This window comes from Montipora capricornis, chromosome 9 (genome assembly GCF_036669925.1).
Source record: "Montipora capricornis isolate CH-2021 chromosome 9, ASM3666992v2, whole genome shotgun sequence".
Classification (NCBI taxonomy): Eukaryota; Metazoa; Cnidaria; class Anthozoa; order Scleractinia; family Acroporidae; genus Montipora; species Montipora capricornis.
This window is the reverse complement of record NC_090891.1, coordinates 35,438,961-35,466,086: the sequence shown is the minus strand read 5'-3', so window position 1 is coordinate 35,466,086 and position 27,126 is coordinate 35,438,961. Positions and strand designations below refer to the sequence as shown.

The window sequence follows — 27,126 nt, the reverse complement described above, 5'->3', positions numbered from 1 at the left end:
GTTAGGCGATGCAACATCAACTCGTTAAAAGTGGCATTTCCCAAAATAGAACAGGATTAATAAGCAAAAACAAAAGATCTTTAAATCGCATTTTACCGCTTAACTCAAACTGTCCCAACTTCTTAACGCTTGACGCCAAATATGAAGCTGTAGTTTGTACTCCAAGGTAAACTTGGATCTTAAGTCTCCAACGGGTTGGCCAAGATTTATGCATTCGTTTTGAACTTCTTCGTCGTTCCCTGCTAAGTTAAGTCTTGTCGAGGACGCGAGTAACTGACGACGAATTTTCCATTCCACTAACCTTCAATGGAGTCCACACCAATTCAGTTTTCAGAATTTGTGCATAATTTTCATTCTTAGAGTTTCAGAAGATGTTGTTGAATGTACATGTACTATCGTCGTTTTCACGGCGAAGAGTTCCCTGCCAGCAGAGATCTCTTTTCTTTTGCGTTCACTGGGATGACGAATACGGGAAAAGAGAACTCTGCCACGGGTCGAAATTCACGGTTACTCACGACCGAATCCTCTCGTGGCACTTCACATGTTGTGTGGGCTCACTTAACAACAGTGGAATTACTGTAAAGGAAAGCGCAAGACACAGCAGGCTCAAGTCACGGTCAGCAAACATACAATGGGGTACGCGCTTTGTACAGTGCCGTCCAACGTCGTGGGCAGCGGTTGGATCAAAGCGAGTTTTGACCCCTGGCAGAAGTGTCTTTTCCCGTACTCGTCCGCCCAGCGAACGCAAAGAAGGAAAGAAAGAGGAAGAAAGAAGCTCACTTCCTTTAAGCGAACCCACCAATGAGAGGCTTAATAAGGCACAGTTAAAGTCCTACAAAGAACCGCTGGGGGCTCACACGACCCGGAGATTATACCGTTTCTGTAGCATAAAGCGACCGAGAGTACACACTCCCCTGGAAGGGATGCCAGTCCATCGTAGCGTTACCCCCTAGGAATATGTCCCCGGTACCCCTCTAGAGACAATGTGAAGCAAAGCCTCTTGTTTATAGACTGCGAGCAGTCTGCTTTGCTCTAAAATCGTTCAAAATGGCCATGCGTTGTTTGGAGTGGTTAGGGAGATTAAAATGACGAGCGACTGGCTTAGACGCATCTTTGTCATTCTTCGCGATGTTGAGAAGTCTACTTGTCTAAGAATACAACATGGTGACAGAGATGGGTCTCGAACAAGTGAACTTGAGATAAGGAGTCGAGGTGCTTTGTTCAATAAATACAAACCTTCGTTCCTTTTTCTCTTTCCCTTTGCTTTCCCTTTGCCTTTTGCAGATTCCTTCTCTTGTTCTTTATGTTTGTCTTGTTTCTTTTTCTCTTCCTCTTTCTTTGCTTGTGCCTCCAAAAACCCTTCAGGATACTGAGAAGAAAAAAAAGACTAAACCTTTGCCATTCAAATACAAAGGATGCGTCATGCAAATTATGCTGTCCTAGGATTTAAAAAATTGACCAAAACCATGAATATTTTTTATTTCAGTTATATCCAGACTATTCATACTGTCTTACAGCGGTTATCAATCACACGCACCCCTCAACGACATTTTTTTCATATTTCGAAATTAAAATTTAGGTGGAAAGGAAAGGAAAGGAAAGGAAAGGAACTTTATTTAAGTATCTAGTAGATTTAGCGCTGGAGCACTAATTGGGGACACTGTAAAGTGAAATTAACAATCAACACAACAAGTCAAAATCAATCAAATGTTTCCATGACAATAGTCCTGTTCTCTTGGAAGCAGTTGAATTCGTCATGGAAACATTTGATTGACGTCCACCTAAATTTACTTTCGAAATATGAAAAAATGTCGTCGAGGGGCGCATGTGACTGATAACCGCTGTAATGCTCAGGGCAGAGGAAAACAGAAAGATGTACAAGTAAGCCAACGGGAATTTTGCCTCGAACCAGTAAGAAGAAAATGGAAATCAGTCAAATGAGCTAAAAGAAAGAACTGTTAAGTATCTCCTCACCACAATCTTTAAGCCAAATTCATTTATTAGCTTCTTTCCTTCTGTTGTCCAAGGTGCAGGGGTCTGTAAACACACAGAGCGAGTTAGCAAACTACAAAGATGGACAGAGACGGATTAAGAATCGCGAAACGGAAAACGCAAGGCTGAAATTATCTTGCGGAATCAATTTAAAAAGACTCTTGTTCATTACCTCGTCGTCTCTGCGGAGCAAGTACCTCCATACAACAAACCCTGATTTCCCTTTTTCTGGCCAGTACTTGACAACCTGATAGATGAAGCAACATTATTCACGTTTACACATTAAAAAAGCAACTTTTTCCCTCTGGTTTGGCTGACAGCCCACGCTAAAATAGTCACTTGACTTTATTGCTGTGACAAAATTAACCAAAACCACGAGGAACCCTGATGAGGAAACCTGGTTTCGGAGACAAACAGTAAGAGTATCATCATCAAGATGCCATTAAACTTGCAGTACTAGCATGACATACCTTGTATATGCCGTCGTATCTATTTCCGTCAGTTGGTGCATATTCCGAGTGTTTGGCAAGTTTACTGCTCCTTACCTGCAACGTTGGAAGGTAGAAAACAAAAGCTTATAAACTGACCTTTAACTGAAATAAAGCTAGGTAACATTTTTGCAAATCAAACAACACTTATTTTTGTGAGTAGAAAACTGGAGTACCTGGCTCAAGTTGTTCAAACGATGGATAGCGCCACTCACCGGATAAATCAGTATTCAGCGGATAAATAAGTCCGGATAAATCAGTATTCAGCGGATAAATAAGTATCCGCCGGATAAATCAGTATCCAGCGGATAAACACTAGCAAACCCAATTGAGTTATCCAGTGGATAGTGATTTATCCGGTGGATAGCGCTATCCGTCGTTTGAACAACTGGGGTCAGGAGATTACAGAACCAAGAAACTTAAGGTTCATTTACACAACAAAGCAACTGAAGACAGAGCAACTTACACATGACCTTGAAAAATAAACGTAAAAACAGGACGAAAACAAAAATGCAAAACATTTTATTGGTTTATCGAACAAAAACAAACGAGCGCGACTTTTCATTGGCTTAGCGAACGCGAATGCAAACAACGTCATCTCTCCATGGAACTTTCTGGAAAGCGATCGGCATTTCGCTTTAAAGTCATTTGAAATGCAGTAACGTGATTGGGCAATCGAACTGTTTACTGCCTATATTAGGGGCGCGTTCTTTTGGGACCATTCCGGAATAAGAATACTCCGAATAGACGGTAATCGTGTTCTTTTGGAACCAGTTCGGCAGATGCGTTCTTTTGGGAATTGGTATTCCGTGTATTCTGTTATTCGTAAACCGGAATAAGTACAACTGGAATAGCCCCAAAAGAATGCACCCTAAGAGTTTCCTTGGAATAAGGGTAAGCTTTGTTCTACTCTTGCCAAACATTGGTCCCTAAAACAAATTGCGAACACTTTTTTCATGGTCATACGGAAGTCGTTCTATAATAAATACAATTGTTCCAACATTCTTCGTGAAGAAACAGTGCAGTTTTATCTCGTCCAAGATAGGAGCCTTTGGTTCCATTGTTGAAAGGTTAACAGTTTGCTGTTTTTTTTTTTCAAAAGTTGTCAGAACAGTTAGTTTACATGTGTGCATGGTTTTCCATTATTTTCTTTGTTGTGAAAAGAACCCTTCGACCAATATTTGGCTCTGCGCTGGGGAAGAGAGTGCCAGTCACATTGGCAGCAGGCGAGTGCTCAATCCTGTTCCTCAGTCTGATGATGATGGCTGGTTCCTCAAGTCCGAAGATCAATGTGAAGGTTGTCCCTGACGGAAAGCCCCCCTGGTGGCTGTGAAGGCCTATCCTTGATTTGCATACTCGTTGACACCCTGGGCATGGGAATCCTTGGGCAGGGGGGGCTCCGAAAGGCTGAAGCCTTCCTCTTTCTACGTCTCTCCTCCGCGGTCTCTTTCCTGGTTGTCTCAAATCCTGCCGCGACTCGCTTTACCAGTGCCCTCCAGCTAACCCTTTCTCTGGCTCTGCTTTCCCAGTCTTTTTCCGGGATTTCGGCTATGCGAAGCTGTCGCCTCAGCTGATCCTTAAAGCGCTTTCTAGGGGCGCCCCTGTCTCGTTTGAACACGGCTTTGGGCAATCTCGTGTCTTCCATGCGAGACAGGTGACCTACCCAGCGTAGCTGTCTGGTCAGAAGCATGGCCTCAATGCTGGTAATGTTGGTTCGCTCCAAGACTTCGTTGTTTGGACAGATAACTAGCTCTATTTAGTTAATGATATTTACTTACTACTCTGACGGCCTTCCCTTCTCTCCAATTTTTGGCTTCTCCTCCTTCCTTGTCATTTAAAGGTGCTGCACAATTCCTGGCAAGCGCCCTGGAAGAATGTTCACAGCACACAATAGTCAATAAGTAAAGTAATCACAATGCACATCCAGAGAAAACAAATGCACAGTCAAACTTTACTTGGTCATTTTCACTCCTAAGTCTTTCAACAAAGTTCGCATTCTTTGAAGTCTTTGTGTCACCAGGTAAAAAAATAGGCCTACCACGGAATACTGGGCGACTTCTATACGACTAGGGTATGTAGCATTAACATCATATAATGTGATTAGCTTGATACCCTAGCCAAAACAAAAGACTAAACTATTGAAACAATGAGTTAGACTTAAAACAATAGAAGCTGCTTACAATAACAAACATTACTGAATAACACCATTAAATGGGTGTAAACCCAGCAAATCGTAGCTATGTTACGTAACTATGTTGTGCAAGGGGAGATTACTAAGAGCCAGAGCTCAAGACCTGTTCATCTTTGTTAAGGTTTGATCACATGACTGCTCTGCTGTTCTTTTATTTCCTGAAAGATCTCGGCCACCGCTACCAGTGTAAAAGAATTCATCTCCATTGTCCTACAATAACAAAACAGAAAACCTAATTTGGTGCCTAACTTTGGCCTATGATATTACTATATGATCAACAGTGGAGGGTTCCTTTAATGTGATTTCCTGGTCTGCATTTCAGAAGACTACTGTACATATATTCTTGCATCATCAGTTTGCACGCCATAATGCAAGAAAAATGGGTGATTTTCATTGACACCAAGCTTGATCCATCAACAATTGGCTATTTTCTCCTGACTTAGTACGTTGAGCCCCATTTATATTTCATAATCTTGCTAAGAACGTTGTCTTTATCATAGAGTTGTAAAAGAATCGGCAACAATCTACAGCATGGCAAGTTTTTTGGCAATTTGATAGAATGGTACCCAACAAGCAATAACGATTGCAACAGCTATTACGTTAAATCTATTTTGGAGTGCTTTGTGCTCACAAAGGCATTCAAATGCATTTTTCTGTTATGTCAGTGAATAAGCAATAGAATGACACCAGACTTGGCAGTATTTACCATGGGTTACATAATAAAATCAAGCCAAATTGGTCTCTAATACCTGTGCGTGGCAATTGTCAAAAGAGGCCTAAAAAATAGAGGTATTTCATTGGTGTCATACCACAGAAACAAGCACGGTGAAGCCCCTTTTTAACAACCTAATATAATTATGACAAGTTCTATTTCTTTGGAATCACCTTAAGATGCACTTGAATTTTTCATAAAAGATTATAACTCAGTGTTATCTTCATTAAATGAGGCTAAATATAATTTAGGCAAAGTTAAAACCAAGCCAATGCAGTGGTGTTGCCTGGGATATTTGGGGGGGTTCCAGGGAGGTTTGCAGGGGCATTGCCATGTGCTTTGGCTTGAGTTGCCTTTTCGCTTGCTTGCTTCTTTGAACTAATCTTGTGGCATCACAGACTACAACACTTCGAAAGAACTTGACAGTAATGGTAACAATGCAAAACGACAGTATTGTGGTATGCATTTCAAATACATTTTCTCTTTCACATTCTGCAAAACACCAACACCACATGACCAAATTGATCACATGAAAAACTGTTGATGTGAGTGATAAACAGAGAACAACATTTTGCACTTTGATATGTTCTGCTCATTATTAACTTACCAAGTCATCTTCATATCCACCAGCCAACACAATGGAGTATGCTCCATCTCCATCTCTGCCATGAATCCCACTGACATGTGGACGGTGTATTCCAGCCTCACTGACCTGATTAAATAACGTTGGATGGAAGTTGCAGTACATAATGATAATTTAAAGCCTTTTCCAAGGCTTCTGGAATAGAGCACGCAACTTGTCACGGGTTAATTACAGCAGTAAGACGTGCATGAAGGGGAATAACTATTAATTTTTGGATGCTGGTTTCTTCCAGGCCGGTGCTCCTTGATCCTCACATAAAATGATGTGCAACAATTACCGTATTTACCCGTGTATAAGTCGATCCCATGTATAAGTCGACCCCCCATTTTTGATGGAAAAAAAGCAATTTCTTAATTTCTTTGCTAAATGTTCATGGGATATTAATCTTGCATTCTTCGATTTCTGGAACTGTAGATTCACAAAAAATTAAGGGCCTCAAATGCTTAATAGTTTTGTGGTTCAGCGGTTGTTGTATGTGCGGGTATTTTGTCCTTGAATTTCGAAAAAGTTCTCAGAAAATCGAACATGTAAACCTCAAACTAACCTGTTTCGTTGTTCAAGGATAAAGGCCTTTAGAGGATAAGCACAACATCACAGAAGCAGGAGTCAATCTTTGAAAATAACTTCAAAAACGATGCGAAATGTGCAAGGTTTAATTGGTGCTTGACTTATAATTTCTCACATGGCAAACGAAACAAAACTCATAAACCAAACAATACAAAGTTTGCAAAAGCATTTAAATCATCCAGGTTTGTATAAAGAATAAAAAACAATCATTACCAACCAGCATTTTCAGGCAACACGAGTGACGATCATGCTTGCACACAAACACGAGGAATTGTGCCAGGTTACTAAGCCGTTGAAGGATCGCGTTTTATTTGAAGAAACAAGAATGTTTTTTAGAGCTTTCCGCCTTTGGAAAACGAAAATTTCCAGTGTCTATTTCATATTTGTGCTTGTGAGTATCTTCAACATTTAAAGTAAAACAAATCCTTTTTCATTTCAACTGGAATTGCTTAATTACATTCATTTTGAAGTCTTTCGTCATTCATTTTGAAGTATTCGTCCACTGCGTTTGTTATGCCCAACGACCACATTATGATGTTTATTTTGAATAAATTATTTAGCTGGAACTTGGCTCGAAATCTTTGACCCATGTATAAGTCGAGGGCGATTTTTGGAGCTTCTTTTGAGGCCATAAAAGGTCGACTTATACACGGGTAAATACGGTAAGAGGAAGGTATCCATAAAAAAAACAAAAACAAACCTGAACCCTAAACTTCCAAGCTGAACCCACAGGAACACCAGGAATAGGACCAAAATGGTTTGGCGGCACAATTGAACATACTTTGGTTCGGCCAACACACGCCATACCCTGTAACAAAAGAAACACATTCAAACATCAATAACAATATCGCAGTGAAGATGACCGAAAGACTTGAGGGGGAGGGGCATATTTAAGAACACATGCATAATCTCTTATCAATATTTTTCGTTAAAAAGTTTCCCTTCCATTTCTGTAATGCTTATCCACGACAAAACATGTACATTGTTGAATCCACATACAGCAGAAACAACAATAACAGCAGCAAGTTCAGCAACAACAATAATATAAAATTTAATGTTTTCAAATAAAACTACAAACAATTAAGGGCTACAAAGTTCATTGATGATAGTTCTTGAGACATGCTTGGTAATTGCCCATTTATTTCGCCACAAAATGCTTTTGACGTATAATGATCAGGGGTTGCAGAGTATGTTTGAAAGTGGGGGGGCTAAGGTTTTGGTATGGATCATGGAAGAGTGAGGCGAGAGGGGAGAGGTTTAGGAAAACAACACTGCTTAAAAATGCTTTCTTTGAAAACATTAAAAAAAAAATTGACTTAGGTTATTTCCTCGGATTACAAGTAACTTATTTTTTGCTGGAGTTGAGGTTCCCTTTTAGATTTTTAACGAGTCTTACACAAGAACGTTTTTTTTAATTATGTCATGAAGACCACCACCTTTCCCCAGTCTCTGTTTGCAGTTGAATTTGAAGATGCCATCTTCTGCTTTTTCTTACTTTCCCTTAACTTCTCACCAGCATGGATAACCTATAAGTGAATAATAAAGAGGATAGTTAATTAACAAATCGAGAGTGGTTCAGCATTGTCTGTACTTATATCGACAACGATATTCGTCATCACTGTGGTCAAAATGTTGTGGATTCACGAAGAAAGAGCAAGCACTGTCTATAACTTTCTCACAATATGATTGGTTTATTTTCCAAAATGAGTGTTCCTGATTGGCTATTGCATTGCGGGACAAATTGATGCAAGCATAATGCCAGCAGCTTTGTCTAGACTCTTATTGCCAATGCAAATTAGCCAATCAGATTGCGAGATTACAAGCAATTGTGGTAAAATACTTAATTTACACTGCCATATACCAGTAACTATGCAAAGTGCATGTAATACTTAGTATTGCAGATACTGCTTTGCTTATTGCAAGCAAAGGCTAGCCTTATGGGAGGAAATTAGGAGACTTGCATGAGAAATTAGTAATTTTCTTGACAAAAAAATCTCTTTTTTACAGAAACCATGAACTAGTTCAAAATACTAACCTTACAAGCATTTCTCATTAGACTACTACGCTAAAAACACTACTTTGAAATATCTTGAGCAATTGTCCGATTAACCTACAACCCTAGTGTACAATTGTATGTGCACTTGAAGAAAATGAATCACAGTGTGCTCCTAAAGATTTTACCAACCTCTGATGTATCATTTTTACACTGTGGGCAATACCTGTAAACAACAATAATTGGCAAGGTAAAGGAATGAAAGGTTAAATACCATCATAAGTCTGCCTGTGAGGACTTTTTTTTTGTCAAATGTGTCAACAATGTAAGAGTCTATCCATTCCATTTTCCTCGTTTAAGCTTAAAGAAATCACCTACCGTATCATTTAAATTAGCAGAATTTTAAATCTGGTTGTCTGCAAGTCTCCAGTGTGTAAATATTTCACACAAAACGCAGCATACTTACAGACAACAGTATACTTACCATTCATCATCATCAGGGATTGCTTTTAGTGGAGGAATTAAACAGTAAATATGAAAAGCCATATCACATTCATCACATAACAACTGATCACCAGGGTTCTCCTTTCCACCACACTGCGGAAAAAAAAAATTCAATAAATTCCTACAATGCTCACAAAGGCTTTGCTTCACAAAACAAATTGTTAAAATACAATAAAAAACGTTCTCTGGCTAAAAATTTTCAAAAAGAATATAAGCTTTCGGCTGTCGATCTACAGCCTTCCACGGATAAAACGTTGAATGTGAATTAGTGAAATATATACAGAAAAGGCGAGATAAAAATGATAAAAAGAACAGAGTAAAGGTATGAAAAATGGTGGCTATTGTTTAAAAAGAATTTTATACTGATTAGGAATCGGCTTAAAGTTATTGTCAGCATGCTTGGTAGAAGAGGTGTGCCAGGCCTCTAGAGTTTTCCTAACACGAAAAGAGCCTTTGTCTATAACTCGAGAATGGTTGAAATCAATGCGATGACCGAAAGACCACGCATGTTTCGCAATGTTTGACCCATTAGCACATGTTTTTACATTCCTAACGTGTTCTTTCTTGCGGGTTTCAAAGCAACGGCCATCCCTTCACCTGAAGAATTGGTTGGCATGTTTTTTAAATGGTTTACGCCTCAAGAGAACCCTAACGGTTTTGCTGTCCTTCCTTTTATCAATGGTGTTACGCAACCTCTAACAAGAATTCTTCGAAGACACGATATCCGAGTTGTAAATAAGCCCCTCAAGACTTTACAACAAGAATTCCTTTCTCCTAAATTCAGACCAGCTATTGAACACCAACCCAACGTGGTTTATAAAATACCCTGTGCCGACTGTGATTGGTGTTATATAGGTGAAACTGGCCGTTGCTTTGAAACCTGCAAGAAAGAACACGTTAGGAATGTAAAAACATGTGCTAATGGGTCAAACATTGCGAAACATGCGTGGTCTTTCGGTCATCGCATTGATTTCAACCATTCTCGAGTTATAGACAAAGGCTCTTTTCGTGTTAGGAAAACTCTAGAGGCCTGGCACACCTCTTCTACCAAGCATGCTGACAATAACTTTAAGCCGATTCCTAATCAGTATAAAATTCTTTTTAAACAATAGCCACCATTTTTCATACCTTTACTCTGTTCTTTTTATCATTTTTATCTCGCCTTTTCTGTATATATTTCACTAATTCACATTCAACGTTTTATCCGTGGAAGGCTGTAGATCGACAGCCGAAAGCTTATATTCTTTTTGAAAATTTTTAGCCAGAGAACGTTTTTTATTGTATTTTAATATGCCTAATCCTGGCTGCGCTTCAATTTTTAAAACAAATTGTGTTTTACAAGGGAAGAAAACTTCATTTCTAGGACCTGTAATTTTCTACACCATCCAGTTTATTTTCTTATTCCAGAGCCACTTTCCAAGCGGAGAGAATAATAATATTATTATTTGCAAATACTATACTTGGTTTTGGTACCACTTGATTGCCCAGTGTGAAGGAATCCGGAATCGGGAATTCAGCAAGTGCAAGGTTTTTGGATCTGGAATCCAAATCCGGAATTGATTGTAAGGAATCCAGAATCCATAGATTTTTATGGAATCCAGGATCCATTTCGGCATAACTTGTGAGTCTGGAACACTCATTGTGGATCATGTGTGGAACCAGGATCCACTATGTGGGATCCGGAATCCATGGGCTGGGATCTGGAATCTTAGAGCAACCTGGACTCCCTTAAATAGGGCGAACTTAAAATGATTAGTTGCCGCTACGTGTACCTCAGGGAAAAGTTGCTCCAAGTAAGCTCTGCTGGACTACAGAAACTGTGATAAATGCAACATTAAATTTTTGATTAGATGTAAACTGAGATACAGGTACTGAAAGATATTAAAGAAGACTGCTGAACAAATAGCATAAAATGTTGTCATGAGTTGTGCTTCCAGTCTGACAGCCACACAATTTTAATTTGGCAGGGTAATGTTTCAGAAAGTACTGTAATCACAACAACATGCACTCACTCCCTGATCACAAACAGTCACTCCTAAGAGCTTGAGAGAAAGCATTACCTTATGACAATTACAATGCTTGCAGAGTTTGTTAGGATTATCCTTGCAGAAGCTACAGTCGGGTTTTACTTGTCCTAAAGTAGAACCAAGAAAATAAGAATTACCCCATAATAATGTATGATTACTGTACAACCTTGAACCCTTGATTCCGAAGCCGACCTGAACCGTCCATACTTAGTATTTTACTCTGTCTAATGCCAGACAATTTTACTGATCAATGTGAAGCCCCTGGGAGTCATCGGGTTAAGAGTTCACTGTACACTGTTTACACACAAAATACCAAAGGGTGCCATTAATTAATTACTTACTCTTCGCTGGAGAACTTTTCTCATTTTGAGAGCTTAAAGATTCTTCTAAACTACTGGGATCTGCAAGGGAAAACAAATGCTACAATAATAAACTCAAAATTTAGAGAGTAAAATTTGCGAAGGCCAAAAATGAAAACACTAGTGATCTTGTAAGATAGTCTTCTACATATTTTTGCACATGACAGGAGCAAATCATTTCAAAACAGTGAACTTTAATAGACCAAAGTTTCATTTGCACCCCACTGGCATAAACAGTAAATTATTATATTTCTTTTCTAAATTTTCAGAAAAGTGTTAGTATTAGAAAATTAATAGTCAATGTCTAGAACTTAAATGAAATCCAAGAATTTTGAATTTATTTAGTCTCTTGACACAGCTGAATAAAAAAAAATGGGTTTAAATAATTTATGAGGGAACTCTTTTGTAAAGTTGGAAAGTTGTAAATGTTTGGCATAATGTTATGACATTACCTGGAGGACTTTCAATCTTGAAAATCTCTTTGTCTATAAATTTGAGTCTACATTCCTGGGCCACTGTATCATCTGTGTTGGTTCTTAAAATAAATTTAGAGAAATAACAAAGAGTTGGAAAAAACTACTATAACTATAATTACTAATTATATGATTGAAAGAATATAAGAATTTTTTTTCATATATTTGAGCTGCAGAGTTTGTAGGTCTCAGCAAAAGTAATCATTGCAGTTACGAGGCCAGCTTCCAGATGAATTTGATAGCTCAAATGGTGGAGAAAGTGCAGAGCAATTACATAGTCACAAGGTGAGTACGGTTTAAGCCTGGATTTTTTCAGGCTTCTTTTGCATTTACTGCTCAAGTTGCCTCATAACTGCAATATTTATTATGACTTTCACTGAGACTATGGCTAATATTAAGCACTTAATGACTGGTCCCAAGGGGAACAGTGAGTTTTGTTTCCTCAAGACCATTGAGGGTCAAGGAGAAACAAAACTCACTGTTTCCCATGGGACCAATCATTGAGTGTTTTGCTATACTCCACAACTGAAAATGAACCAAACTAAATAAGAGTATAATCCTTCCTAGTTTAATTATAAGGCAAATATCTCAAATACAAATGAGTAACAATTATCTTTAATAATTACTTTCAACTTTTGACTCGTATCAGTTGCCATATTTCTTCCTCACTTTGTAGTTGAAAGTGTTTTGTCACGCCCATGACTTAAAAACCTTGAAAATTACTCAGATTTCCAAATTTCAGTGAAAATTGTAGTGGACACGCCCACAAATTTCCCGTGCTTTCAAGACACATGTCCTGATTACGTGCCCATCCAAGGTTCAAACTGTTGTTTCTCTAGGGAGTTAGTGAGTTTTGTTCACCCTAGGGAGTTTTATACAGTTTTGAGGTGCATAATGTGGTATGTTCTTGTCCATTACAGTTGTGAGGTATAAAAAATAAATTTAGCCAAGACTAAAAGCAGAGCTCCTGGGTTATTTATTCTTACAAGCAGTTAACCTGGCTTAAGCCTGTGATCCAATCAAAACCCAGTACCTGGTCAGCGGTGAACTTAGAAAAAAAAAAACAAAACAGCTGACCTTGATTAACTCTAAACCAGAGCCTGTAATATGGTCAGCAGATACTGGTCAGCAGATACCTTGTTTTGACAGGTGTTAATTGACTGTAACATTAATGTCCAATATTAAAGATGAACGCCATAAACTAGCTGGAGCATGGCCACCACATTAGGCGCAAGTAAACTGATACTGGTTGGCATACAAGGAGGGGGTAGACAGTGACCAAACACAAACTTTCTCACACAGATGGGTTATCATATTTTCTTACCCACGGTGCTAAGCGCACACGCCTTTGGCGTGGCTGTGTGGAGCACAGCTATTATAGCGAAGCTCAGGGCATTTAAGGCGCGTGTGTGGAGCACCATGGGTAAGAAAATATGGTAACCCATCTGTGTGAGAACATTTGGTTTTGGTGACCGTACGACTGTACCTCTGTCCACCCCTTCATGTATGCCAATGTGACCAATATCACCTGACCATATTCGGCCATAGTTTACAGCATACATCTTTGATATTGGACATCCATGTTATGGTCAATTGACACCTGTCAAAACAAGGCATCCGCTGACCAGTATTATTATTAGGATTTTATTGAAACTAGCGTGCGTACGAACTTTTCCCCGAAGGACTCCTGCTAAGGTGGGAAGTAACCTTAACTGTTGAGCCAGGGATTGCATGTGCACATGTCTACTTTGGGCGGGAATTTTGTTACTGATCCGGTCCAGATTTTGCCAATGGCCCTTTTTTTCACCTTGAAGTGACAAAGTTTCCCAACGATCTGTCACATAAGCTCGTACCGGTACGTCTGTGATTTCTAATTTTAGTGTAATTGATATTAGCTGGCTTTTGCAGCTTTTGACAGTTGACTCTTAAATAAGAAAATAAAAGTTGAGAATGTTGCTGAAGGTGCCAAAATCTTAACAAATGTCCAGACATTTCGGGACTGTGCCCTTCATCAGTGGAATGTTCGGACTCTTAAATGCCTTTTTTTCCTTTTCCGTTCGCTTGCTCAAGATTTGCTTGTTTTCTTTTAAAACTTGTGCGATTCAAGAAAAATTCATTGACTTACTGGTGAATTCCACAGTAAATTTCTCTTTGCTTCATGATTCATACCATATTAGTTTTTCGCCTGAAATTTACTGTTTAGGCAACGAATTTATAGAAGAAAGCGAAGAAAATGATTTAATTAAGCAGTAATTGGAAACACCAAAAAGCAGACGATTCAAAAACCTTATAATTTCACTAACCTTACACCCAGTAAGAATAAACAACCCGGGAGCTCTGCTTTTAGGCTTGGCTAAATCTACATATTACTATCAGTACTGAGGTATCTCTTTCAATTTTGGAAGTAATCATTACCTTGGAGTGTGAACATGCTCCAGTAATGAACTATAATATTCAAGTGGTCTTTCATTTGTTCATGGGCTCACAACAGCATCAGACCTGAGATGCGCCTCCTTTTTCAGTTTAAAATTCTTAATACTACTGATCCCTATAGCTCAATTTTAGATTTATCCCACTGTAGCCAATTGTAGGTCACTGTAGTTCATTGTAGGTAATTGTAGATCATTGTAGCTCATTCCTTGTTTTAGCAACTACATGTATGAAAATTTTAATTGAAACAGTTCCTACCCTAACAGTAATCTTGCATAGAGTTCTCTAGTATTTCTTGTTGGACCATCATACTGTTGAATAGAGGTGAACACACTTAATCACTAGGAATAGATAATAAACATGTTTGGTAGTTTTTCGGATACAAGGCGCACTCGGTTATAGGACGCACCTTTAACATACAAACTTGATGGCATTTACGTCACAAACTGTTGGCAGAGCAGGCCGGACCGGACTGGATCAGACTGGACCAGATTGGATAAAAAAAAACTCGAACCAGATCAATAACAAAATTCGCGCCCAAAGTAGACGCATGAAATCCTTGGGTCACCAGTTAACGTTACTTCCCACCTTCTTCAGGGAGATAAATCACTTAACTCCCTGAAGGAGTCCGGCCATGCCTGACGTAATATTGGTCAAACAAAAACTATGTATCCTCACAGCCGTACAACCAGCCTTGCATAATTATTTTGTTTTTAGTCTAAATATTATTTGCTCGTCAGATCTCCCAAGATCCGGCACTTGCACTTCGTTCAGCTGGCCCTTGCATAAAAAAACTGTCTACATCAGGAGCTCATGAGCTCCTGTCTACATGTATTAAGCTTTCTTCTGATGTATAGTTTGTTGGGATTTTATTAAAACTAACGCGCGTACATGTACAAACTTTTTCCCAAAGGACACCCACAAAAGTGGCAAGTAACCTTAACTGGTGACTCAGGGATTTCATGTGTCTATTGGTGGGAATTTTGTTGGTCCGGTCCAGTCCAGGTTTTGCCAATGGCTGAAAATCTCATCAAAATACTCGCTTATGAGACGCATCTCAAATAGAGGAATAGGGTTCAACTCATCGCTAGTTATTCTGTCTCATCTGAAGATTGTAGTGTAAGTCAAGAACGGTGGCAGAAAGAAATTCAACTAAAACTTAGAGAAAAACCTTTAAATCCTGCTGTTATTAGTACTTTCTTGCATGTGTTAGGCGAGACAACAAGCATCCCCACCCCTTTCATAACGAGTCTCTCTGGGTTTCCAGGGCCATTTTATGAGATACTATGGTAGCCACCTGAGTTTGGTGTAGAGGTGTGAGTTTAGAGTTATCATAGGTGAACAAAGTGGCTCTACTTGGTGTAACGAAATCCTGGTAGTGTTACAAGTGAAAACAGTGTCCAGTCGTACCCTGACAGATTTAGTCAGGTCCTTGGGTAGTCCCAGTTTTAAGTGGCTAAAGAACTTTTGACCCACCCTGGTGCCCCGCTGGTCTTCTGCTGTACTAAATACACTTTAGGCATACTATGGTACTACTACTACTATGGTATATAGCCACCTTAGTTTGGTGGTCTTAATTTGTTCAGGTATCTTGTGTGTGAAGTAACAGAGAAAATCTTAACACAAATACAAAGAGGAAAAAATCAAAAAAGAAAATTATAACAAGTTTCCCTTTAATCAGAACTGTATTATATTTCAGTAAATGTGCTTTCACCATTTTATCCCTGATTTCAAGATTGGAGATTCCTTTTAAACACAAACACAACTGTCAATAATGATAATATTGTTTTAAATGGTTTGTGCAATGATTAACCTTAACCAATAAATTAACCCAGTGGCCAGTTACCTTTTTACTGATTTTAAAATCATACCAATAGCCTCGCTCATCTGGCTCATCAACATTATAATTTGCCATCACCACCTGACCAACTGAAATCTTAAAAATAAAATTAACAGAAAGTAAATAAATAAATGCACAAATAAATATTAATTGATTAAAAAAGAATTAAATATTATCATTATTAACCTGATCCCATGCTAGAGCTGTTCTTGCAATGGGTCTGATAGAGCTTTCAGGGATTTTGTTTATTTCATCTGCCTCAAATCTACAGTATACATAATAAAGCAAAAAATATATTTAGTACTGTACAATGTAATAATTTATCGAAAGGGATATTGCTCTGCACTCATTAAATTAAGTACAGGTACATGCTAAAATTCAAAAATACAATCCAGGAGTTAATTCTAACTTTTTGCTCTACAAATCAGAGACTAAGCAGGTAACAGAAAACAAAATCACTCTCGTTGCTGCTATTATATAAAGTGTATTCTCGCCATCATTAAAGTGTGCAATCAATCAATCAATAAGCTTTAAGTACATTTTTTCAGTCAAGTGACTCAAGGTTCGTGCCAGAAAATTTTGAGCTAAGAAACGCTTGTCACACTCACTATAAGGTCAACATGGCTGTAAACCAATGGGAGAGCTGAAGACACATAAACAGTTTTTTTGTTTGAGACTTAATGTAAGATCAATGACCCGCATTACTAAACCACGAAACACCGAAACACCGAAACAGCGAAACGAAGCTCCAAAACACCATGTATGACCCCACCATACATTGAATACTAACCGACAAAGGTTGGATTTGAGATTAAATATCGTTTTAGGTCTAATTATTGGATTACGATTAGGATTCAGATTAAGACTGAGATTAGGCCTGCCTATAATGATATTTTAATCTCAAATCCAACCTTTGTCAGTTAGTCATATATGATGTTTTGGTGCTCCGATTCGCTGTTTCGTAATGTCCATCAATGACAGTAAGAAAAGTGAAACAAGCCACAAAAACAAAATAGATTTCCAATTTGCTGCTCCATTTGATTAACTAGTGCTTCCAGTGTGAGTCAGGTGAAGAAAGATCCATTGTTAAGTGCATTTCAACTTTAAAGGCTGCAGAATTCATTTTAAGTTAACTGAAAAGTCAAATCTTACCCATCAAAAACAACATGATAAAAAATGGAACTTGGGTCATTCTCATCTGCTAAAGATGTATTCCTTATCTTCGCCTCAAACCATGCCCCCAAGATAGGATCTTTAGCATCTATCATTTCTCCTTTCTAAAGAGCAAAAAATTATCCTTTTCAAGTGTTGTCCTCCAGGCCCTGGTTGCTCAAATTATAAAGGCTGTATAACTATCAAGTGGATCGGTCACTATCCATAAATTATGCAAAATATACTCCATGATAAGCATTGTCCACGGTAATCATACACACCCTTTCTTAGATTTGCCTAGAGTCTTTGTACTTGTAAACTGAAATTGTTAGATAGTAACTTATCCACTGGATAAAGTTATCCAGCCTTTGAACAGGGGCTAGAATAACATCACATGTACTGTAATATAGATGATCAAGTTTTAAGTGAGGCCTAGCTATTAATCTGCATCCATGTATGATTCAATAAAGTGGAAGGTCCATATAAGGATTGTACCTTTAAAGATTGACTCTAAGCCAGACTTACCACTGTAGTTGAGGGAACGACTCTAACAATTGCAAAGAAAGCCACACAACAAAAACACTATCTATAAGTATTTAGAGCATTAATTTTTTATGACATACTTTGTAAAGGCTTCTGACGATCTTATCTTGTGATGTACCAGGCTTGTTCTCACCACTTTCAGCTTCCTAAGATAAAAAAGTACAATCACTGGATTTAAAACTACATAAAATAATATAATGCCAGAGGTATTATTAAAGCAATGTTCAAGTGGGTGGTGGATAGGGGGTGAAGGGTACCACAGCTGAAACATTCCAAACCTTTACAAAAACGATAACCTTAGGCCTACCATTTACTGGGACTGCGGACCTGGACTGCGGACCAGGTATAAAACATGGATTGAGTTTCAAATGTGGACTGAAGGTTGTGGACTAGGCACAAAACATGGACTGTGAACAAAACACTGTGCAAAAGGCAAAGAGCAACAAAATGGCAACAGTCCAACATAGGAATGGTGGAAATAATGTTTCATGCCATAATTGTCACATGATAGATGTTAGCTGACATTTCTTCCAGCATGGCCCAAGGCTGCTGCCTAAGAGTGCTTAGAGGTCCCAACATTTAAAGTTAGTAGCCCAAGTCATTTTTTCAAGAGCCCAGAATTAATTAATTAACCCAACTATTGACCAATGAGAGTGAACATACTATCCTGATTATTTTATAAAGTGATAAGCGAAGATATAGATGACATCACCTATTGATAATTAACGTGCCAACTAGAGCCTTATTGGATGCCAAAACAAAGGGTTCTTTTATTCGGTGGCTGGCAAATTTGAATATTAAAAGAAATTTGACATCAATGCTTGTAAACAGATATCTTCCCTATAAGTTTAGTATGTGTACCTCAGGACTGCTTGTAACATGTCCATTAACTTGAGTAGGACAACTGCTTGGCTCTTTGCAATCTGACTCTTTATTGTCTTTCTGTGCCTGTTTTTCATTATTGTTATTGTCATAAAGAGGTGGAACTGTCCTGATCATCAACTGAACTATCTCATTAAGTCCAACATTGTAGTCAAACAGCGTGTGGCCATCCTCTAACTTGCAAAATAACAAAATTGATCAAGGCAAAATGCTGATCCTTTTTACTCTGTGAAGCAATGTTTGGCTGTGTTATCACATTAAAGCTGAAACTGCTTACTTGTTGCTCACACAACAATAGTGGTACTGCTACAAATCCTGGACAAAAGTGTTGGGAAGGTAGCGTCACTTTTGAGATAGCCCCCCTTGTTGGATTTTGTACCAAACAAAATGGTGACTTTTCTTCCAACATTGAATATGGGAGAGGGGGGCCACAAGAGCATTGCTCTTTCCCAAATAGTTCAGCCAATAGTTAGAATAATTGAATTAGGTGTGAAGTGAAGTGATGCGCACAACCTTCCCAACAACTTTTGACCAGGATTGTAGCTGCTTACATCACCAAGGTTTCAAACACAACTTTACATGTTTATTTAACTATTTTGGTTCTCCAATGTACAGGCCAGTGATAGAGGAAGAGGAGGGTCTGAAATCCGTTGGTGGCTCTCAAATTCCGCCACTATAGTAGCAGGAAGTACATGTAATGATCTAATTAATCACTATTACGTCATGATTATAGAATAACAATAACGTCACATGCTAATTTCATGTCATACCAAAACAATAGTCTCAATTTGTTACGGATAAAAATGATACTCAACTAATGTTCAAGCCTCAAAATTAAAGGCACCAGTTATGATATCTAGAGTTTTCTAGAGTTTCCTTACCTTTTCTTGTTGTCCCAGAACGTTCTAGAAACGAAGTTGTCAATTTCTATAATTAAGTTAATGGTCACGAGTTCCCTATTAATAGCCTGTTTACATAAGACTGTTGCTGTCGAGAAGTTCGGATTTAAGCGAGCAAGCTGAAGTTTAAGTGAGAAGTTCTAGCTAACGCTGTTGTTGTTGTTGGATCGAAGTTCTAGCTACTGGTTAATGACTGTACGTGTACTCATGGTAAACTGGAGTGATTAAATCTGTTGCAGTTGTTGCGCGATCTGATTGTCTCTGTCAGTCTTGAAAACAACCGACAAAAACAAAACTGCACCCTTAAATTCTTCATCTGAGTTTACTTACTTAATCAAAGCCAGATATCATTATGAACCAGGATAACTAAAAAAGACTGCAACAGAAGAGAAAACTAAAGACTCCTCCAGTTTACGATAAGATTCCATTCCCATGAACAAACTTCTATATAATTAGGTTTGGTAATTAGTGCAGATTCAAAAATTCTGGAGAAAAACTATTGCTGTACAAGGGTCTTTACCTGCTTTCCTCTAAAGAACAGTCTTTGCATGTTAGGTGGAACATCAAAAGCCTTTTCCAACTTGCACCGTAGCTCTTCAATTTTGGTAAGTTTGCTTAGACACTCAACCTGCGAACGTTGCTTACCATCCATGGCTCGCACTTGGATCTATATGATGGCTGAGTAACAAGCAAATGAAGCATAGAACACTCTGAGTTCCATCACTATTCTAATGCCCAGGTAGCAATGAAAATCATTGAATAATGATCCCTTTATCACTTACACTATGTATATGTAAAATCAGTGAAGTCCTTGATGGGTGTTAAAGGGAATGTAAAATTGAAATGGATAAAACGATTTTCACTATTTATTAAGGACTAATGAACTTGTTATCTCTAGCTGCCAATTGTCATAAATATACATGTAGATCATCAAACACTAAAAAAACACAGATGAGGTCATTTCATGTTGAACAATGTCAATGCATGGATTAAAATGGCTTTTTATTAAGAGTTTACATATGCACATTTTATGTTGCTGGATGCAACAAATACAAAACTTCTAAATACGTAGTAAGAATTTAAGAATAAATTTACTTGTCCACTCAAATGATGCATGCCTGTTCCCACTATGGGTATTTTAAAATGCAACTGAAAATAAGAATGTAACACAATTTGTTTAAAAGTGTTTTGACATAACATGAACCAACATAACATGAACATGCAAACAGAGACTTCATGGCATGTTAATGATAGCCTACAGCACTCTTTCCATAAATTAAGACATAATACCCAATTCCAAAAAACTTTATGTGAAATTGTATCTGTTTTAAACCAAGAATATGATAGCCATGTGTATTGGGTTATGAGATTTTCCTTTCCAAATGACATGGTATAATTAGCAACAATTCACCGAAGTGGAGGTGGCTAGTGGTAGATATATTTACTGAGCAGCAAGGCAGCGAGTTAAACATCCACCACTAGCCACAGACATTACTAAACCACGAAACAGCGGAACACCGAAACGATCTACTAGTACAACACCATGTAGCCTTTCCGTAATGCGATGCTGTTTAAGTAATTAATTAATTCTGGGCTCTTGAAAAAATGACTTGGGCTACTAACTTTTAACATTGGGAAGCCTTTGGGCTTCTTAGGAAGCAGCCTTGATTGTTATTGCTGAATGTGGAATTTAGGTACTGGTACTTTGAAACAAACCCAAAAAAAGGAAAAACAGTTGCAAGAGGAAGAGCTTTGGTTTAAATTTTTTACCTTTTGTTGTCAAAATTTAATTTTACCAGGAAGCAGAAGCTCCAGAACATGATTATGTAGTACGGGATCGGCTATTCATCGAGTTACGAGTTCAGTTGAGTTTGAGTTAAGTTTGAGTTAAGATTGAGTTAAGATTGAGTTACAGTTTTAGGTGTTTTTCGGAATTAAAAGCAGTGAATATTCAGTACAAGTCACTTCGAAAACTGTTTTCACCGCGTTGAAAGATATATTTGCATAAAATATTGCAAAATGGCATGGCTTTCCAATGATCAAAACAATCTTATAATTATTACACCTTTCACGGCATCATTCTCGTTGCTGCTGTTAATTCTATCGACGTCAAAACAAAGTCTTCTTAGAGGGATACATGGGCTTTATTGTTAAACCAGTTAAAGCCGGCCCGGCGGCTATCATGAACCGTATTTGTCGTCCGGCATCACATGAACGCCGTAAACGAAAGAGGAAAACATATGACGAAATGAGCCCGCATTACGCTTTTTGCTCATAACCGCTAAAATTCTGAAGACGATTGTCACGTTTCTACTCACCGAAGTTTTGTAATGTCTGTCTATCGTATTTGTCTTTGCTTCTGGATCTAAATCATCACAAAGAGGATCAGCCGAGCATTTAAGTAAGTGAACATGTTTGACCTAGTCACACATGTCGGAAAACCATTTCCGATTTTCACATCAAATATGAAAGAAGAAATGCTTGATTGTTTTGCCTGGCCTTGATGGTGCTATTAAGTGGTAACTTTAACTGTAAGTTATGAAATTAAATGCATGCTAATCCCTACTTCGGTCCGCTATGACGTCTAGTTGCCTAGCTACAGTCACAGCCAAAAAGATGGTGACACCAATCCAAAAAACAACCCCTTCCCCTTTTTCATTCTTCGCGCTATAACTTTGGGCAGTCATGAGAAAAGCCAATAGTTTTTTTTCCCTACAACTTCGAAAAGGAGGGAAGGGGTGAACTTGTGTGTGGCATCAAGTGTCCCCAAATTTACGACCGAGATTGGGTGGGGTCTAAAACAAAGGTCACTTTCAGTTTGACGGGTCACTCATACTTGCATGTCACTGTTTTACCTTTTCAAAAGTAACCCAAAACCTCAATTTGTCTAACCCTAGGCCTAAAAGCCAAGTTTAGGTCTAGGGTTATCCAAATCAATTAGGGTTTTGGGTTACTCTCCAAAGGTAAAATAATGGCCTGCAACCAGTAACACGTCAAAAGTGACCCGTGTTTTAGGCCTGCAGCCCGGATTGTGTCACGGTGCCCAGTTATAGGAGAGTGTCAAGCGCGTTTACTTTGCGACTAGAAAGGTGGGAAAGGTCATGAAAGGTCACGGGTGCGATTCGCATTGTTTTTCGGAATCTATACTGGCCCCTTTCTAAAATATGACTTGTTACTAATCAGTGAAAACACTATGAAATGATGTTTGTTTCTCTCACCTTCTGTTTCCCGTTTCTACATGGTAAGACTGGGGATCTTTGCGCACTCCGGGTTCTGGTTCTCGTGCAATGGAAACTTGATAGTTAACCGCAGAGTCGTCGGCAAGAGGTGATCTTTAATTATTAATTAAAAATTGTCTGTCTGGATCCCTACTCAACCGGTTAAAAAAAAGGTCTACAAACAAATTTTGAAATCAAAGTATTGAAATTGATAGTATATCTGTGATCTGAACAAATCACGACAGACATTTCTTTCTGTCTACACTTTTACCATCCTAAAACTTGCACCGCTTTAAATCATGTTGCATAAAGCAGTTTACATTTCGCATTATTTATTTATTTACTTTGTTAATTAATTTTGGTTTTTTGTGCACGGTTTCTTTTGTTTTTGCAAGTACATAAATGAGAACTGACAAAGGGTCAGTAAGGGAAAAAACGCGTTCCAGGTTCCGGATTCCCTCGTTTTACATAAACCCTCATGCGGCTCACTGATCATGAAAACCACGCTGCAGGATGACAAATGGTACGTTTAATCGTTTAGCCGCGGGGGCTATAAGCTAGCTTAACAGTAAATCCCATCTTTAGCCTTACAACTGAAGACATCTTTTCTGCATCGCTACAAGGAACAACCGCGCGCCGGTGGCTCAGTTTGTTATGCAGGAGATCGTGAGTTCGACTCCGGCCGGACCCGCAACACTCATGGTCTTAAAATAATTGAGGAGAAAGTGCTGCCTTTGTAATAACATCCGCAAATGGTTAGACTTTCAAGTCTTCGCGAATAAGGACTATAAATCGCAGGTCCCGTCTCACAACCTTCAATGTTCATAAACTCTGTGGGATGTTAAAGATCGCACACACTAGTCGAAAAGAGTACGGTGTTGTGGTCTGGTCTTTTCATCAGCCTTGTGGTCGGCTTGGCATAATCTTCTGAATGGATTACTGATCGATGACACCACATAACAGCAAAACAGGCAGTAGTCAAATCGAAGGAGTCCAAGTGCTGAAACTGGTAAACTGGTAAACAAGAATACTGCCGTGCATGAAATTTCAAGATTGTTTTGATCAGGTTAAAACCATTTCGCAAATATACACCTATGTATGGCATGCCGATTGTAGCATTATTCAATCATTCGATATACATTCAATTCAGTATTTATATTTATGTATTTTTTTTTTATTTTTTCAATTTAATATCTATATTTATATCATATTTTTTAAATCCATTTAATTTAATATTTCTTTATTTATTTAATTTAATCGGTATATAATCCCTAAAAATTCATTCAATTCAATCCGTCAAAATATTCATTTAACATCGGGGACTGGGTCAAGCCATGGGAGTAGAAAGATAAGGGCCTGGGAAAGAGTCATTGCAAATACAATATGGCAGACGAGGAAGGTTTTGACATAAGAAGAGACCTGCCGGTGTTTTTAGCCTCAGTTTTAGGCAAAACGGAATATATTTACCAAAATGATGAGGGCGAAGGGGCTGCAGTCGCGCAGGCGGCAGTTATCGATCCAAGTATCAGGATGCTTAGATCGATAAGAGATTGTCGCGATATTGGAACAAGAAAAGAACCACATTTTGTTCAGCACTGGCTCTTGTTTGATGCCAGTATTGAAGGAGCAACTGAGAAATGTTCAGCACACCATAGTACAAGAGCTGGAAACTGCTACTAGCCACCTTAAGTTGAAGGTATAGAATGTTAAAATTTAAATGTTAAAATTTGATGATTAAGGATCATAACAGAACTCGTAAGTGCACAGTTCAAGACTATTGTTTGCTGCCTTTCATGCAAATGCTGCATTGTTTAAAGAACTTGTACACAATTTTTTCCTGTTGTTACTGTTGTGAAATTTTCATTGCTCAGTAAGGGTTATCTATTAACTATTAAGAGTTAAGTTCTTAGGAGATGTTGATGAAGTTCAAGGGAATATTAATAAAGCAATGCCCCATTAATAATATTATTGTGGTACATATGTTCCAGAATCAGCAAGTTGTTCAAGTCTCTGCAATACAAGGTCTAAAGCTTCGGTATAGATATCTGCACCCATTTCAGTTGACAGTTCAACACCCTTATCCACTCTTATTCTTGATGGCCAAAGGTTTCCATCATGCTTTATGGCATCTAGGAACAGAACAAGTACAGTTTCTGCAAGATTGTTTGAATTACATCTCAGAAACATTATTCTTCTTGAAAAGCCATCTATGCATCCATGAATAATAACTTTCCAGCGTATCAGTGCATGATGTCCATCTAAATGCCACCGGGAGTTTGGCCATGGTACCTGATAAATCCTATGTGAAACAACAACACCCCATCGTAGTGCAGTATTCTGTGGATCCACTCTTGCCATGCTTTCTCTTATCCTTTTTCTTTGGATTCTAAAGCCAAGTGCTTTTATACGGTAACCTCCAACATAGCCCTGTCCAGTAGTTCGTCCATGATCGGAAATGAAGCTTCTTACGATCTCATCTAGTTCCTCGTCAGGTAAATGATTACCCTGCGAGCAGAGTCACTTTCGATCTTCCTAGATAAGTCGGGAAGAGGAAAGTAGACTCTGCTCGCCGCCTGCACATTTTGTATTGAGCATGTGTTAAAAATTTTAATGTATTCGGTGTCAGTCACGCGTGACCAGTAGCCATAAAACCACAAAACGAAAACAAACAGTCGGGATATTTTCCAACAACTCTGGCAAACACACGACAATCAAGGAATCACTTCGTTTCATACTCATGATAGGCCATACTCTTAAAATGCCATTTCATTTTTTTTCCTGAAACATTCATGGGTTTATGTCAGACTAGTTTCTGTAACCGACACATAGGAAAAACTCATGGGAATTCTAACAGTCAAAATTGCCACGCTGTTGAAAATTTCAAAATATTGATGACGCATGGCGATTGATCATGCGCAAAAATTAAAAAAAAAAACAGGTTTGACAAGTCGAAACTGGACTGACTCATCCAATTCTTTGGATGAGCGGCAAGTCAAAGAATGTGGAGGCGGCGAGCAGAGTCTACTTTCCCCTTCCCGACTTATCTAAGAAGATGGAAAGAGACTCTGCTCGCAGGGTAGTAAATGATGAAATCCTGTTATGTTTTGAAAACCATATTCTTCTACTCTTAATCGAACTGAATCCCAATTCACGCAATTCTTCCAACATCTCAGCAGGAATGTTAAAACGTGGTCTTCCAGGATGTCGCGGACGTTAGTGTTGCATTGCGTGATTTTGAAACCCGAACTGCCGAACCCTAAGACTTGAAATGTAAGCTATTGGAAATATAATCTCGGTGAACTTTAGACCTTTTTTTGTGCTGTATGAGAGGAGAGTTTTTCAGAGACAACGTGTCAAGCTAGAATCGTAGGAAAATAAATAATTTTAAAATTACATCAAGCAAGTGATTATTTGTCGCGATACCCGTTCACGACAAGGAGTTTCCTTTTCCTCTTTTCCTGAGGCAAAACAATTTTCAGCAACAGTTTCTGGGGTGACAGGCTTAATTGCGATGTGATGATTTAAAGATGATAACATGTGCGCAAAAACTTCTGCAAGTGAATCCAATATAGTTCCTCTTTGTCACTTGTTCCAATATCGCGACAATCTCTTATCGATCTAAGCATCCTGATACTTTGATCGATAACTTCCGCATGCGCTTCGGCAGCCCCTTCGCCCTCATCATTTTGGCAAATATATTCCGTTTTGCCTAAAACTGAGGCTAAAAACACCGGCAGGTCTCTTCCAATGGCAAAACCTTCCTCGTCTGCCATATTGTATTTTGCAATGACTCTTTCCCAGGCCCTTATCTTTCTACTCCCATGGCTTGACCCAGTCCCCAAGATTAAATGAATATTTGAATGAATTTTTAGGGATTAAATTAAATGGATATATACCGATTAAATTAAATAAATATAGAAATATTAAATGAAATGGATTTAAAAAATATGATATAAATATAGATATTAAATTGAAAAAATAATAAAAAAATTACATAAATATAAATTACTGAATTGAATGTATATCAAATTATTGAATATTGCTACAATCGGCGTGCCATACCTGTGCACTTCACGAAAACGGTGTTTCGTGGTCTTCTCAGTGACTTCTACTTAATATTTATTAGATTTAAGTGCCAAAAATGCCAAAAACCGTAACTCAATATTAACTCAATTTTAACTCAATCTTAACTCAAAATCAACTCAAACTCAAC

General features: G+C 38.3%; 1 protein-coding gene across 1 annotated transcript in view; it reads right to left on the bottom strand.

Annotated features, from left to right (window-relative positions):
• Positions 1-27,126, bottom strand: part of LOC138015090 (E3 ubiquitin-protein ligase UHRF1-like) — a 33,283-nt gene that overhangs the window by 4,488 nt on the left and 1,669 nt on the right. Inside the window, exons 2-22 of the mRNA XM_068862007.1 lie at positions 20,216-20,373; positions 18,776-18,973; positions 17,995-18,060; positions 17,372-17,496; positions 16,406-16,484; positions 16,226-16,315; positions 14,638-14,690; positions 11,929-12,011; positions 11,459-11,518; positions 11,151-11,224; positions 9,071-9,183; positions 8,779-8,812; positions 8,030-8,119; positions 7,294-7,401; positions 5,991-6,095; positions 4,775-4,881; positions 4,259-4,346; positions 2,463-2,537; positions 2,165-2,239; positions 1,975-2,037; positions 1,237-1,369 (exon numbers count right to left, since the gene is read on the bottom strand). Of these exons, the coding sequence (XP_068718108.1) occupies positions 1,237-1,369; positions 1,975-2,037; positions 2,165-2,239; positions 2,463-2,537; positions 4,259-4,346; positions 4,775-4,881; positions 5,991-6,095; positions 7,294-7,401; positions 8,030-8,119; positions 8,779-8,812; positions 9,071-9,183; positions 11,151-11,224; positions 11,459-11,518; positions 11,929-12,011; positions 14,638-14,690; positions 16,226-16,315; positions 16,406-16,484; positions 17,372-17,496; positions 17,995-18,060; positions 18,776-18,973; positions 20,216-20,347 (1,951 nt within the window). The 5' untranslated portion in view covers positions 20,348-20,373. The remainder of the gene's footprint in view (positions 1-1,236; positions 1,370-1,974; positions 2,038-2,164; positions 2,240-2,462; positions 2,538-4,258; positions 4,347-4,774; positions 4,882-5,990; positions 6,096-7,293; positions 7,402-8,029; positions 8,120-8,778; positions 8,813-9,070; positions 9,184-11,150; positions 11,225-11,458; positions 11,519-11,928; positions 12,012-14,637; positions 14,691-16,225; positions 16,316-16,405; positions 16,485-17,371; positions 17,497-17,994; positions 18,061-18,775; positions 18,974-20,215; positions 20,374-27,126) is intronic.